General features: G+C 34.0%; 1 protein-coding gene across 3 annotated transcripts in view; it reads left to right on the forward strand.

The window, feature by feature from the left end:
• Window positions 1-15474, forward strand: part of RPS6KC1 (ribosomal protein S6 kinase C1) — a 130950-nt gene that overhangs the window by 58006 nt on the left and 57470 nt on the right. For all 3 annotated transcript variants that reach the window (XM_016166464.2, XM_036234497.1, XM_016166465.2), the window contains one exon: window positions 10680-10795. In XM_016166464.2, coding sequence (XP_016021950.2) covers window positions 10680-10795 — 116 coding nt within the window. The remainder of the gene's footprint in view (window positions 1-10679; window positions 10796-15474) is intronic.

The raw sequence follows: 15474 nt of genomic DNA on the forward strand, positions 1-15474 counted from the left end.
ACAGCAAATTCTCTTATTTTTTAGATGGTAATGTTTATTTTGCCTTTATTGTTGAAAGATAGTTTTGCAGGTTATTGGATTCTTGGTTGACATTTTTTTCCTCTCTCAGCGTTTCAAATATGCCATCCTCTTCTGGTTTCCATTTTCCTGATTATAAATCAGTTAATCTTGTTGAAATTCTCTAGTTCATGATGAGTAATTGTTTATCTCTTGGCATTTTTAAGATTTTCTGTTTGGGTTTGACAGTTTGGCTGTTATATGTTTGATGATTCATTGTCTTTGTATTTTTTAAATTCCTCAAACATGATTTCTTTTAGTTTTTTGGACGTATTTATAATAGTTGCTTGGAAGTGTTTGTTAAGATTTATATCAGACATTTTTTATTGATTGCTTTTTTTTCTGTTTATGAAACATTTTTGTTTCTTTGCATGTCTCTTATTTTTTGTTGAAAACTTGACATTGTAGATAATATAGCAACTGTAGATTCTGACCCTCACTCCCCACCTGCTAGTGAACGATTGTTTAGATACTGTGTTTGAACTTCATGAGTCATTGAGACTTCTGCCATTTACTGAGAGTGTCTGTGTGGGTTAGGACATTCAAAGTTCAGGCAGGTCTGCTCTGGCTTTTACTTTCTGCTTATGTAAGGCCTCCCATTCACTAGGAATGAGCGAATAGTTGGGGCCCTCTGTGGTCTCTTTGGTGCATGTGTGTAACTTTCAGAATCCCCAAGAATATGTGGGAGCTTATCAAAGCATACCGTTCTCAGAGTTCCCTGTTAAAATTTGGGCTCGTCTCTTGTTTGTCATTGATTGCTGTTGATTTCAGTAGCATGGAGATTTTCAGTGGTCATCCAAAGTAGGCCAACTCTCTCCAGCAGTAGGAAGGCTGTCAATCTCCATCTACCATTGCATTCTGCTAGGGGTGGGGAGGAGTAGCTCCGTGTTAAAACACTCTTGCTTCTCCTACTGTAGTTCAGTTCTTTTTCTTATATAAATATTTCCCAATTTGTTGTATGACTCTAGTCAATTTCCAGAGTTGTTGTTTTTCATAATCTTGACTAGTTTTGTCCTGGGAGAGGTTTTGCCAGGCTCTTCACTTTGACATTCTGGAAGTCTAACTTTCCGTCATCATTTCTACAACTTTACAATTGGTTTTTCTCCTTCTGCTCTTGCTTGATTCTAGAATATTTTTTTTCTACCAATAGCTTGAGTGATCTTTTGAAAATGAAGTCTAAACTTGTCACTTTCTTGCATTAAACCCATTGCTTTGATGATAAAACTTAAACATCTTATGGGCTACTGAGCTTTGAATAATTTGGCTTCTGCCTCCTCTCCGGGTTCATCTTGAACTGCTCCTTTTCACTTCTTTTTTAGCTACAGTGGCATTTTCCCTCCTGGAAGGACTCAAGGTCTTTCCCAGGTTAGAGCTTTCATGTAAGGTGTGCTCTGAGTGCTTTACTGCTTCTTCAATTGCTAAGTCTTCCTTGTTCAGCAGGTCTCTATTTCAGTGACATTTCCTCAAAGAAACCTTTCCTCACCTCTGTTTAGAATAGATTTCCTGAACTTTGTTCTCATTGCACATTGTTTTGCTTCAAGTACTTATATATATATAATGAAATAATTACTTGTGAAATTATTTATTGAATGACTACCTATTTACTTGCAGTATCTTTGAAGGCAGGGCATTTTTCATTATTGTATCTTCCAGCATAGTGTCTATCACATAGGAAATTTTCTATAAACTTTTTTGAATAAGAATGATTTTAAAGATAGATGTAAAGAAACACTTGACTGCGGGGAGAAGATTTATAGGGAAGGCTTCTTGAGGAGGTGATAAGTAAGTTGAATTCTAAAGCAAGTGTATTAAACAACCAGTATTCAGGTAGTTTATGAAAATATCAAGTAGGCTTAAAATGCCCCTTGTCTAGTATTTCAGTCCTCCACAGGGACATCAGTTTATTTCTCCCAAAGGTTCGATATTGTGTAGAATTCAGCCATTTGAAGGGGCATTAATTATATGCATTATTACATTTATAGTTGTAGCTATCTAAGCAATGGAAGTCAGTCTTGAGGCATCTTGCATAGCTGGTTCTGACTTTGATTTCTAGCTTTAATAAATACGTTTCTGCCTTGTTTTCTTGTCTTGGTCTTATATATTCTATTCCAGCATGTTTGGAACTAGGGCTTTGTTCTGTTTGATTAAACCCAACCTCAGATTCTCCAAAATAAGCATTTGATCTAAAACTCAAGCTTGGCAGCTGGGAAACTATCATTTGATTTGCTATAATACTTTTTTTATGTTCTTTTTTGGGACAAGGCGGGGATAGACAGACAGCTATAGCATATTCCAGTAGCTCATTAGACACCTGTAGGATATTATGGTAGTTAATATTTAAGGGAAGAATAGAGTAGCTCTTTTTAGAAATACCAGTATCAAAATAAAGAGTTACATAAATTTAGACCTGGAAGGGCTAATTTTATACTATCTTTAAAAAATTTGATGGTGAAAATAAACAGAAAACCATGTTTACTAGTTCTTTTTAACCAAGTGTTTTTTTATACTACAGGTAATTACCATAGATGTTTTAAACATTGCCTTTTTAAAAAAGAGAAGGGACCCTAGAAAAATGTTATAGGGTTGTACTTTTTTCTTGATTTTAGACTTTGTTGGCTCTGGAGACGGAACTTTACAGATCACATACCTTGGGCCTTCAGAAATGTCCATCTGAGGATGCTTTTTGGTATGCAATGTTACCGTGTAACAATAATAATGACGATCTTTTGCTAGTTAGAACTCAAGCATAATACATTGAATGTGAAACTGTTTGGGGCAGGACTTGATTCTGCATTCGTTTGTCTCATGTCAAAGATACATGTGTGTGATGGGTTTATGTGGAATGGATATTATATATCAAAACAATAATGAACCTTCTTTGGATAGTCAGGAGGGTTAGCGTACTGCAGCCCAGCCGATTGGCATAAAGTGCTGTATTTCCTGCAGGGTTAGAACCAAAGGAAGAAACCTTGGGTAGATATTGTTGGCATATGCTTCTTGAACTGTTGGCTATTTTGGTGTTAACTTTTATGTTGAGAGTTTCATGTTTTAATGCCAAAAATATTTACTGGAAATGTTTATTGGAAAAGAGAACCACTTTACTGCTTCTGTGAAAAGCTAGGTAAAGCATTGCTGTGTGGGGTAAAGTAGCTGTGGAGTTTTATATTCAGATTGTATGAACAGTAAACAGAGCATCTAAAATAACCATTTGCACATTGCAACAAACACATCATCATTTGCTTAAAAAAGAGTTATAATTACAGTTGACGAAGCATGGACACCATAAAAAATGCATTAGTTTGGCTTGACACATTAATTACCTGTTTTTGCAGATGTTTTTATGTATTGTTGTGTGAACAGTTTACAAAATAATTACAGGAAAGTCATATGGAAAATAAACTAAGTGGGTGGTTTCTCATCTAAATATTTTCATTCATGTGAATTTGTGTGAGGCACAGCTGCTCTATAGCAAAAGCAGAGAGATAGATGAGGATTTGCGAAGGGTTTTTTATTAGATGGTCTGTCATCAGTATCACCATATTTTTATATCTTTAGCAACACAGCTTAAAAACATTAAAATGAGAGGGTTGCTTAATCCCCATGATTACTGAAAAAACCTTGATTCTGCTCAGAAGAAATACAGATATCTCTGAGTATTTTAAAGTAAAACAAATAAAACTAAAAAACTCAATGGAAAGCTATGTCTATTTCAGTACTAGCAGATTATTAGGCACTTTGAGAAAGTTATTCGTTGTTTTGTAATTACTTGAGTTACATAGTTTTATGTAATTTAACAGTTTAAATTATGTCCTAATAATTAAACAATGGGTCTTGTAAAAGAAGTTTAGCTTGTCTATATCTCTTTTAGGAAGTATTGAAAACGTAAATCTGCTTTTCCTCAGAAGCTTACTGTGTTACTATTAGTGGTCTCAAAATGTGTTTCATTTAAAAAATAACCAGATCAGTGTGCAGACATACTGTATTTTCGAAAAATGTTAAGGAGCACATTTTGCAAAATTGTACTTGTCAAACAATAAAAAGAGTTTGTAGGCTTCATTCTGTTTTACACAATGGTTTATAATTAGAATATCCGTGCTGTATTTTCCTTATTAATACTGTTATGAAAATTTTTCATAAAATTAAATCCAAATGTAGATTTTCTTTTTAGTCCCACTATGCCACTTCTATTCATGTTACTCCGTATTCCTTTTTTATGCATTTCACTTACACAAATGATAGACAATAATTATATGCACTTTTTGACATGCATTTTATGTAACTCTTGTTTAAGTTAGAGAAAGGCACTAAGTTATAGAAGTAATTAGAGCATCTCATCATGAAGTTATAATTAGACTATGCAATATTGGTGCAAAATCTGTCATTTACTTTTCCATTCATTTAACGAAATTTTTTTGAGGGTCTATGATGATGGTCTATGATGATGCTGAAATGACTGTAAACATTGAGAAGAACATGTGTCTTGAACATAATAGATGTTCAATAACTATCAGGCATTTCTTCTTCTGAAGGGTAGGAATAAGTGGTGTGAAGAACTTGTTGGTGGCTTATGTAAAAGAAAGCCAATTGCTGGGGAGGATTTTCTTTATTATCCTGAAATGAGCTTTAGATGTGATCTACTCTGAGAGTATTGCTTGGCACATTATTTGAATTATTTAAGTGTGTGTGTGTGTATATGTATATGTACGTATGTATATGTACGTATGTATGTATGTTTGTATATGTGTGTGTGTATATCTCATGTTAAATCAATCCGAAGAAAGATAGAATGGAGTCTGTTCTAATTCTAGTATTTACTAAGTCAATTTAATTTCATCTTTTTTTAATTAAAAGTTATTGGGATGACATTGATTAATAAAATCAAATAAGTTTCACATGTACAATTCAATAGTATGTCATATATATATTTCATTGTGTGTTCACCACCCAAAGTTAGATTTCCTTCTGTCACCAAATATTTAACCCCTTTTAAGTCAATTCAATTTTTAAGGTGGAGATGCATTAAAGAAGTGTATAAAACTTTTAGGATTGAGAAGAATTAACTGCTTTATAATCAGTAATTCTTTTGGTCACTTTACATCATCTCAAAGGAAAGATTTGTGATCAGTAACATGACATCAAGAAAACAGTTGTTGAACTTTAAAAGTCTTCCATGGATTTGTTACTTCTCTTAAAATGTCTCTATGGCCAGTGAAAGAATGAGCATGAGCCTTTGTGGGGTTAGGGGATTTTCCATATTTACCAGCATGGCAGAAAAAAATTCCTCAATATATGGAGATGTTATTTTATTCCATATTATGAGGGAAATTTTTTGGCTTCTTGATTTTAATTTTTTATTCCTTTTTCCTTCAGTATATCTTTAGAATTTTTTACCTTAGTATTTAAGAAGCCACTTGATTAGAATGTAAGAGACACTTAGGGGATTAGCATCATCCTAAAAGACATTTAGGAGATTATTTATTTATTGTCGAGTTTATTGTCATGAAGAGACTGGCCAGGCAATGTTGTTTTGAGGGGATTGAATGATTAGTTTTTGGGTAGATCCCTCTAAAATCGCAAAACAGAAAAATAGGTTAGAGATCAGAAAGAAATTGTCGAATCTAAGAGAAGCCTGTCTCTGGGCACTTAATACTGTATGGCCTAATGATGTGTTAGTTTTCATTCAGCTTATTGGTGGCAGAAAAACAACATTGAGAGCAATTATAATCGAGGCAACGCATGGGCATGAATTTTATTATGACTTTTGGTTTTGCTTCTCTGGTGACTCTTTGAACTCGGTGGCCACATAACTTGGTTTTGTAAAAACATTTATAGGGGCTTGGTTAAATGCAAAGGGGAAGCAGATCCACTGACTGACTGGATTTCTGTCATACACAGGTTGATGGCTCCAAAGTTGTGGCACACGTGTAGAACAATAAATTACTGTTCTTCTCAAGGTCACCTTTTGTTGTCAGAACACTTAGCATAAGTCATGAATGGTAGGCTGTACCTGAAAAGAACAAAATACCATTAAATATAATAAATCAGCACTTAAAAAAAACTATAACCATCAAGGCCATCTCAAACAGGCTTATTCTTTTATGTGACTAAAGTTGTTTAAAAAAAAAAAAAGCACCAACAAACAAAACATTCCAGCAAACCCAGGTTGACTTGGATGTTCTTTCTAATGTGATAAATCTGAATGAAAACTAAGCAGGGTTGACCAAGAGCACAGTGGCTTGGGGCCTGATGGAGTGTTTGAGAAAGATAAGAATATAAGATGTGACTAAGAAGGATCTTATGTGAGATTAAATTCTGTGTATGTGATGAAAATCAGGCATAGTCAAAATTCTCTTAAAATTTTCTTAAAATTTCCCATAAAATACAGATGTATTTCTAGAAGTCTAACATGGCCAGTTCTTCCTCCAGCATTGCTTTTTTTTTTTTTTTTTTTTTTTTTCGAATCAGTAATGAGGTATTAGCTATATTCTTCTTGGTGACTAAGGGTAGAATAACAGAATTGGAAGAACTACTTTTTATTCTAGTTTGTGAAAATGATTTTCAATAGTTCCATGCATAAAAATGTTTTTTTGTTTTTGTTTTTGTTTTTTTACTTTAGGGGGGGGGGTAAATGAGAAAAGGCCTTTATTTTCCAAGGAAATCCTTGGGTAAAAAGGATGTTTGAGAGGCCAGTTTTTCTCAGAAAAGCCCATTCTCTTTTACATAGTGTGAAATTTATACCTCTTCGTAGCTCTCATTTTCCTGTACGCTTGTCTGTCATCTTCAGTCTTTCTGATTCTTCTCTGCTGTGTTGTCTTATAGGCTCCTGTCTGAACTCCTTGTTTATCTTCTCTTCATCTTTCTTCCTGTACTTGCCAGTACTTGTCTTATACTCTGTATTTTTTTTGTTCTACTCATTAAAGGTAGAATAATCTAATTCAAATTTAGTTACCTTAAGTGTGGCGTTAAGACCTGGTTTGGGTTTAGACTGTTATATTAACTTCGTGATTGAGAAAGGCGTTTAATATCTGTGAGCCTTAATTTCCTTAGTTTTAAAAGGAAAGCAATATATCTTTGTAAATAGAATTGATATAATGAAGGAGTGCCAAATGGTGACAGCTTCTTGGATAAATTAGAATTTCACTATTCTATTATCTGTAGACTATTCCTTCAATAACACTTCTCTTAGTAACTTAAATCAGTTGGTGCTCTGAGAGATACAGGGTAGGCAGTCTAGTGCTTCTGAAGGTTTCAGTGACAATTTTGGACCTTTTCATCATTTCTATTTAGCTATATTATCTTCTTTTCACAGATCACACTCAGTAATCACCCTATATTCATCCTCTCTCCTGATCAGAAATTGATAAGGTAAAGAAATACAGGTTGACACAGTATATATGCCTAGATACCTTTTATGGTACACCAGAACTTTTTGGCACAAAGGTGGCTATATAATGGAAGCAGTTTTTCTCTTTTGAATGCCAAAGCCAAGTGGAAATTCTTGCTGTATCTGAATGATTAACAGAAATGTAGAGAAACATTGAAAATACTGGTTTATCTTTAGGCGGAATGTAAAATATGTACCCATTTTTAAGAGCATTAAGTGTCTTACATGGATATATACTACTGAAGAAATAATAGACACATGATCTCATAATAGGATTAAAAATGGAATTCTAGATAACCTGGTTATCCTTGAAAAATAATTATAGGTGATATGTTTTAAAATGAAAATTAAGAAATTACAGTTAGAGCCAATTAAAAATTTTAGTCAAAATCTGTTTAAAGGTCACATCTACCAATAATTCAATCAGAATTAATCTGAAACTATAGATTAATCTTTTCTTTCTAGTACAGTTCTCTCAAACCTCAGTAAGTACCTAGCAGCAGAAAGCTGCAAGAGGTGGTTTTCATCCTTGACTGCTGCTATGGATCAGCAGTGGTTGTGACCTACTTTTAAGGAGCTGATAAGGAAGGAGTCATGGTATGTATGTTTAAGGTTACATTAAAAAGCCTTCCAGTATTTCCATTACTTCATTGTTGTTTCCATGGAAGCGGAACCACTATCATCAGCAGGACTCCATTTTAACTGCTGGCTTCCGGTTCTTGTTCCTCTGTTCCTATGGAGACTGCCTAGAAAGCAGCAGAAATACCAAAAGTTTAAAAAACAGCGATTTGATCACAAATACATTTTTAACTCTAGCTTTAATTAGGTGTTCCATAATCTTGGCATTTTTGACTTTCGAATTATTTTGGAAGGCAAGTTGATTTTTTTGAATAAAGCAAAATTTGAAGTTTTATTAAAAGTTTAATCACTGAATGAAAAAATTAAATTACTGCAGTTTCTACTAGAGTTGAGCCTAAGAGGAATCAAAATTTCTGAATGGGGATTTAAATTAAGGCTTGGAAGGCATAACCTGAAGTGAGAAAAGGGAATGGGAATGGGAATAGCATTTAGGGTCCATAAATAGCAAACCCCAAACCAAAGGGCTAGTAGTTGTAGAAACAGAGAATGTTTCTTATTTATGTGGCAAACTATATCCTCAAAATACGTTATACTTGGGTGATTTCCACAGATTGTATTCACTTTTGACTGAGAAAAATAAAAATCTTGGGTTTGAAAGTCAATTTTAAGGACGGGTAGGAAGCATACTGATATTTTAACTGAGTTTGAGGAGTTGGAGTGTTAATATAGGTTATTCCACAGTTAAAAAGCAAAAGAGATTATTTTTTCTTCACTAAGACCAATTACATTTGGAGAGAAGAGATGGAATAGTAAAATAAAAGCTGTGAATGGAAAGTTATTCGGCAAAATTGCAATGACACCTTCATTGCAGTTTTTCTTTGAGGTCTGTATTCGGTCAGCATGCTTTGGTTTGCATTTGACAAAATCCACATTTGATCTACCTTAGGCGAAGAATGGCAGGAATGTAGGTTTGGTTGAAATAGGGACCCAGGTCACACCAGGGTTTTTCTCTTTCCTTTTTTGTCTCTCACGTCTGCTTCTCTCTGCCAGGTTCCTTCTTTCAGGTTGGCTTTTTCACTTTGGCAGAAACCGGCTGCTGGCAGTTCCCACTCTTCTTCCTTCATATCAATAAAAGAGCAAAACTGATTGGCTTAGTTTGTGTTGGGCCAGTTCCTCTCCCTTCCAACCATGGCTGAGAGGGCTGTGTTCTGTGATTGGCCCAGCCAATCTGGTGACCCTTGTTTAACTAGTAGTGACTGGGGACTGAAATCTGAGACAATGACAGCTTTCATTCACCTCGTTGTGGTGGGGTTGGTAGAGGTGGGAGGAGGATAAAGGGGAGGACAAAAGAGCATTTCTCAGAAGAAATAGAGAGAAGATGCTGTTCCAGGAAGAAATAGGAGTTTTTTCCACTAGTAGTCTTTTGTGGGATAACGTCTGTTTTACTGTAATTCAATTCACTTCAGTTCAGCAAGCCAGGTTTTTTTGTAGGGTACAGTTCTGAGAGAAAAATAAAGATCGAAAACGTTTATAATTTTTATGTCTCTGTTATAGTATCTTTCATGTGTGTCTCCTTTAATCTCCACAATCATTTGAGGTGTATATTTCCATTTTAGGGAATGAGGAAGAGCTTCATAGAGTTGAGACGACATCATCGGTCACATGACTAATGAGAGGCAGAGCCAAAATTCAGATAACCTGGGTTTCTGGAATGTAATCCAGGGCACTTTCCACTCCGTGATACTTGGTTTTTGATTAATTTCATTCAGAAAGATGCTTAGGGTCAGTTGTAACAACAGTACTGTATGTGAAGTACTTTGGTAAAAATGAGTCATGAATAGTATGGAATATTATTTATAAAAGGAATCTTAGCGATCATAAATATTACAGTGGTTCTCAAAGTTTTTGACTTTCAGCCACAAAGTGCTCACCAAGTACCATATAAAATGAATAAAAGCATAGGATCATCCTGCTCTGGAGAGGAGAGAGTCTAGTACTCCGTGGGCTGGACCACCTCTTTTTTGAGGTCTGGAGTTCTCTGGAGGCTTCCCGAATACCTTTTGTTTAGAGAAACAGCCAGACAGGATAAGTGAATTGTCACTTTCACATAATTATATGTTACAGGGATTTCAATCACATTCTTGTTTTCAATTGTAAAGTGGGTAACAATTTGTTGTTAATGAAAAAACTGCGATGCTCACTCTAAACAGTCATTTAGAGTGAATTCAGTTACCCTAAATACTTTTATTCTCTAGTTTGGTGGTACTTTTACAGCATGTCATATCTATGTCACAGATCTTATTAGACATCTATTGTACTTAGTCCTATTTGTTGAGTTGGACAACTGTACTGTCTGGACTAGGCTAGTATTTTGTTTGCAGATCTTTTTACACTACATATCTTATATATTGACTCCTATAAAATATATCAAGTTCTCTATACGTATTTCAATAGGAGCGTTTCAGAACTGGGATAAATAAAATTCATACAGATAATATGTAGACCTTGCCAGTATTAATAACTTTGATGTCCTGGTTTTGAATCTCCATTTAGAAATGTGAACAAGTGATGAATTAGATAAAAAGAAGTTAATCTTCAGATTGGATAAAGAAAAGCTAATGTATTTTTCACATGTCTTGACTTCTGTTTTCTCTTTTAGGAGAGTCAAGCCCTACCAGGCGAGAAGCTGTGAAAAGAAGAACAGCAGAGTATCTCATGCGAGCAGAGAGTCTGTCTAGCTTTTATAGGAAACCCCAATTTGATGATGTATCTCAGGTATGTCTTGTGTTTCCTTTTGTATTTTCTTTAGCCATTTTTGCTGTCTTGTGTCTTGGCTTTATTTTTAATTAGAATGTTGGATAATTTTGGTTTTTGGAATTTTATCAATAATTTTCTTAAGTTATTGGTAGAAAGAAAAGCATTAAAACGAACCACCAAAAGTGCATTGAAATGGGATTTGCTTTCTCCTTCTATTTTTTGGCCCTTACTCTGGTTCCTTACTTTGCCCCTAACATCTTCCTTTGTAGAATGACAAAAATTTATACTGAACTTTATTTGAATTTTTAAACTCAAATTACGATTCTTGAACAAATCTTGTAGTTTTATTGATTCATGCCAAAACTAATCATTTAAGCATTAGTTCTACAAATGGCTTCTATAGATCACCTAGAATTATAAAGGCATAATTCTAACAGGGATATTTAGGTTATTTGGGACTACCCTTAGTCTTGTGTAGAAAGCAGGTAAATGCTTAAAACATTAGAAACATTGTGGCTTCTTATTATTAATTAATTAATTTATTTAAGAGAATTTTGATAAGAGTTGATTTGAGCCAAACTAATGTTGAGGAGCAAGATCTCAGATGCGCCAGAGAATAACAGTTTTGCAGTTTCTTTCATGCATTTGAAATTAAGGGGGGTGTGGCTTGTTGTTCTTATGTCATAGCTATCTGAATTTGGTAAATTTCTGAAAGAAACTTCTGCTACTTTTTTCTTTATATTAAACTACGTAGTTTTTTTCCTGATGTAATTTAAGAATTGTATTTTCTAGAGATAGGATAAAGTATTTGTTTTCTTAATTCATCTTAGAGGCAGGCAGTTTTGTTCATATTTCCAACTCTGTCATTTGAAGCCATGGAAGATTGGACAAGGTACTTAACCCAAACTCTTAGCTTCTACCTCTGAATAATGAGGATAATAGTAATTCCTTGCTGGGTTGTTAGGATTAAATGAGTTTTTAAAAATCACTTATATATATATATATGGACATACACACACACAGACACAAATCTAAGTGCCTACCTCAGAAAGAGGCCAGCCTGTTAGCCACATTTATAAGATTACATTAGTCTTAGTCCTCTTTTCATCTCCCCTTATATACTGCTTTTTATACTTTTTCCCCACAATTTTAATACTTATATGCTTTTTGAAATTATAAAAAATATCTCTGTTTTCTAGTTTATAAACAGCCCAATATTTAATCTTGGTCCATTAAAACTTTTTTTGCTGATTTTCTGAGCCTTTTTTATTTTCTTTGGAACTTTTTAAAACATGCAGTTATTAAAACTGTGCTTATTAGTGAGAATTTTTGATGTGTTGGACCACTTCCTTTAAAACAAAATGATTCTATTATATTTCAACTTGGGAGGAATGTACTTTTGTTACATGTTCTAACATAATGAATATATTTTGAATAAAGTATCTGCTGACTCATTTCAGATTGTTAATTATTGTGACTTCTATATTGTTTGCTAATCTTTTCCTATTTTCTTTCATCATTTTAATTAAGATTATTTCCTTTAACTTCACCATTGAGTTTTATCTTTTTAAGTAGAATATTTATCTAAAGATTGCTTGGAATTCAATTTTTATTTTACATGGGGTTGGCAACCCTCCTTGTGTGCAGTCCTGGTGTGTACTTCCTCAGTTCTGTTTTGGGGGACATAGGTAAAAGTATTAAATGGGTCTCTATGAACTTACTTGTTTTACTAAATCCATCTTGTATATAAATATTGTAAAAGTTATAGGGAGTCAAATTTACCAGTATTCTATTCTTTCCGTTAACATTAACTTTAAATGTTCTGACTACTTACTCATTCAAAATCCCTGTTTATGCATCCCTGGTTACAGTTTCCCATAATCACTTCTATGAGTACTAATTTATTAGGAAATTAAACATATAAAGCTTGCTGTAAAGGTTTTGACTTGGAGAAAGGAACCAAGAAGTATCAGTCAGAATTTCTCTTCAAACATAGCTTCTAATGAAAATAAAATGAGAAGTATAATATAGGAAAGTTGATTGTATTATTCACTAAGCCTCTGTTAAGACTGTATGTACAGTATTAAACTAGATATACTTTGGAGTTATAAAAAAAGATGACACAGTCTCTGCTCTTGCAAACCCTATAGCATATTTGAGGACCCAAAATACATACATAAAAGAATAAAAGAATAGTAAGTGCTGTATAGAATAATGGGAACTTGAGTCAGAAAAGGTAAAAAGGGGTACCTCGTGAATCAGTTTTGATATAGTAGGATTTTTTCAGTTCTTAGGTAAGGAGGCTGGAGGAGAATTTTTCTTGCTAGAGCAAAATTTTTTTTTCTTTTATGATGAGCAATTGCTCTTTATTTTCACTTTATATTTTATTCTATTAAATCTGGTCCTTATTTAGGTCAGGAAAATGCTTGATTATTTTCTTATCCATAATTTAACTTAAATGTCTTCTAGAGGTTCTTGATTAGCTTGGTGAATAAATTATCCACTTTAACCTTCTCCGGGCCTCAGTTTCAATGAACACAGTGGGAAGACTAGTATAACTGATTTCGAAGCCTTTTTAGCTCTTCAATTCTGTGCAAAGCAGATATAATTTCTCTTTTGAATCCCTGTGCAAATAGTTCTTTCTAGCCTTGTTGATTAAGAAAATAAAGGAATCCTTTCTGGTTTTATAATTTTTTGCTGATTACCGGTTTCCCCTTTGATGTACTCTAGGTCATGACACTCCACCTGAGTTTTCTGTGATGCTTTAAGCTTTTGCTTTATTGAATTTATTTGTGAACTTTTAGGTGGTAAATATAGTTCTGAATTTCCCAGTCATTGATTGGAATGTCCTTTTAAAAAAAGGATGGAAAGTACCAAAAATACTCTCCTACTGTTATTTTTTTCTTCATTACTTTATTAGCACCAAGAAAAGAGCAGTTTTTAGAAAAAAAGGAAATGAATTTTGTTTGAAGTAAGGGTGAAACCTTAAATGAAGGAGACAGATTTTTTCCTTTTTTAATAAAATTGTAGATGACTTTAAATCATTTAAGAATTAACATTAAAAGGAGATTTCCCTGGAAAAGACTAAGAATAGCTTTTTTTTTTCTTTCTATTTTTAGCTCTAGGAATTTTAAAGTCAAGATCAATGAAATTTAGAAAAATAGTCTAGATTTAGGACATAAAAGATTGTGTTGTTTCTAAAGTGTAAATACATTCTTATGTAATTACAAGGTATAAATAAAAATTAATATGTAGAATGTATGCCTTTCCTTCATACCTTATAGATTTTGCGTACAACTACTATAATAATATTAAAAATATTTTTCTGTGCCTTTCGTTTGCTGGTGTTGTTGGCATTTCTTAATTCTTCAGAAAATATTTTTAAATGATTATCGTGTCACCCTTAGACATGACCATGCCTAAGCAGAGATGGCAATTGGGGGGTATTCCAAATCAGTAAAAGGACTCCAATTAAAAGTCATGCTTGAAATGTGATTTAACAGGAGACTGGGTATTGAGGGGTCATATGTTCCCAATGAAAGTCTTGGCAGAGCCCAAAATCTATAGACGAAGCCAAGTTCAGAAACTAGTGTGGTTAGCTATCAGTGTTCAGAGTGTGGGTTCTGGAGAAGTTCTTTGCAATGTTTTTCTTTGCCCTTGATTACTTATTTTCCCCCACACCCCCAAGTAATGATAACTTACTCTCAGGTTATTTACGGAGGAGTAGCTGATCCTACTCCAGATGTGGTTGCTAGACCAGCAGTATCACATCACAGAGGGAGCTTGTCGGAAATGCTTAGCCCTCCCACGCCCCACCCAGACTGAATGGATCAGAATCTCCATTTTAACAAGGTCCTCAGTTGATACACACACAAGTGAAAGTTTGAGAAGTATCTCATTCACAGATTGGTGAAAATAAAGATAGATCTCTTTGAGAACAGGGAATCATATCAAGTGAAAAAGATGGTGGGCTGGATAAACCGCAACTTTAAAAAAACCCATAAAACGAAAACAAAGATAAGCTTCACGTAGTAATTTACAGAATGTAAAACAGAACTAGTAAGTAGGTTTTATGAGTGTGCTAACTAATCCTCTGGTAGTGGCTGCCAAGGAGCACTGTACTGTGAGAAAGTGGGATTAACAGAGGTCTCTGCCATGAGCTTGAGCATTTGAGTGATACGTACTTGCTAGCTTTGGTTTTGAAGATTGTTGTATCATCATACATTCTTTCCTCTCCTACCTCCTCACCCCCTGTGTTTAGATATCGTATAGATGAGTGCAGGTACTCCTGACTTCTCTAGGTGTCTTCTGCTATAGTGACTAGTACATCTAAGTGAAAATTTTACATTTTTCATTAAAGAAATAAGCCATGTTGCCTAGAAATACACTGTATTTCTCCCCCACCCCCATAGCATTTGCTGAAGTTTCTCCAAACGGTGTCATATTTTATAAGTAAGATTTAATCCCTTTTTATCTATTACCTAGTTTTGTCATCTTTAGACAAATTGCTTAACCTTACTACTTCTCAGTTTTCTCATCTAAAAAAAAAAAAAGAAAATGTTAGACTTGATCTCTGTCTCTTTCTGTTCTTAAAATTCTGCAGATTTATGTTTCCTTTTGCCATCTGAAAAAAGGAATAGATCTATAGGGATTCTACCCAATTTAAATGCTGCATATAAGAAATACGGGATTTTTTT

This window comes from Rousettus aegyptiacus, unplaced genomic scaffold (genome assembly GCF_014176215.1).
Source record: "Rousettus aegyptiacus isolate mRouAeg1 unplaced genomic scaffold, mRouAeg1.p scaffold_m13_p_17, whole genome shotgun sequence".
Lineage (NCBI taxonomy): Eukaryota > Metazoa > Chordata > Mammalia > Chiroptera > Pteropodidae > Rousettus > Rousettus aegyptiacus.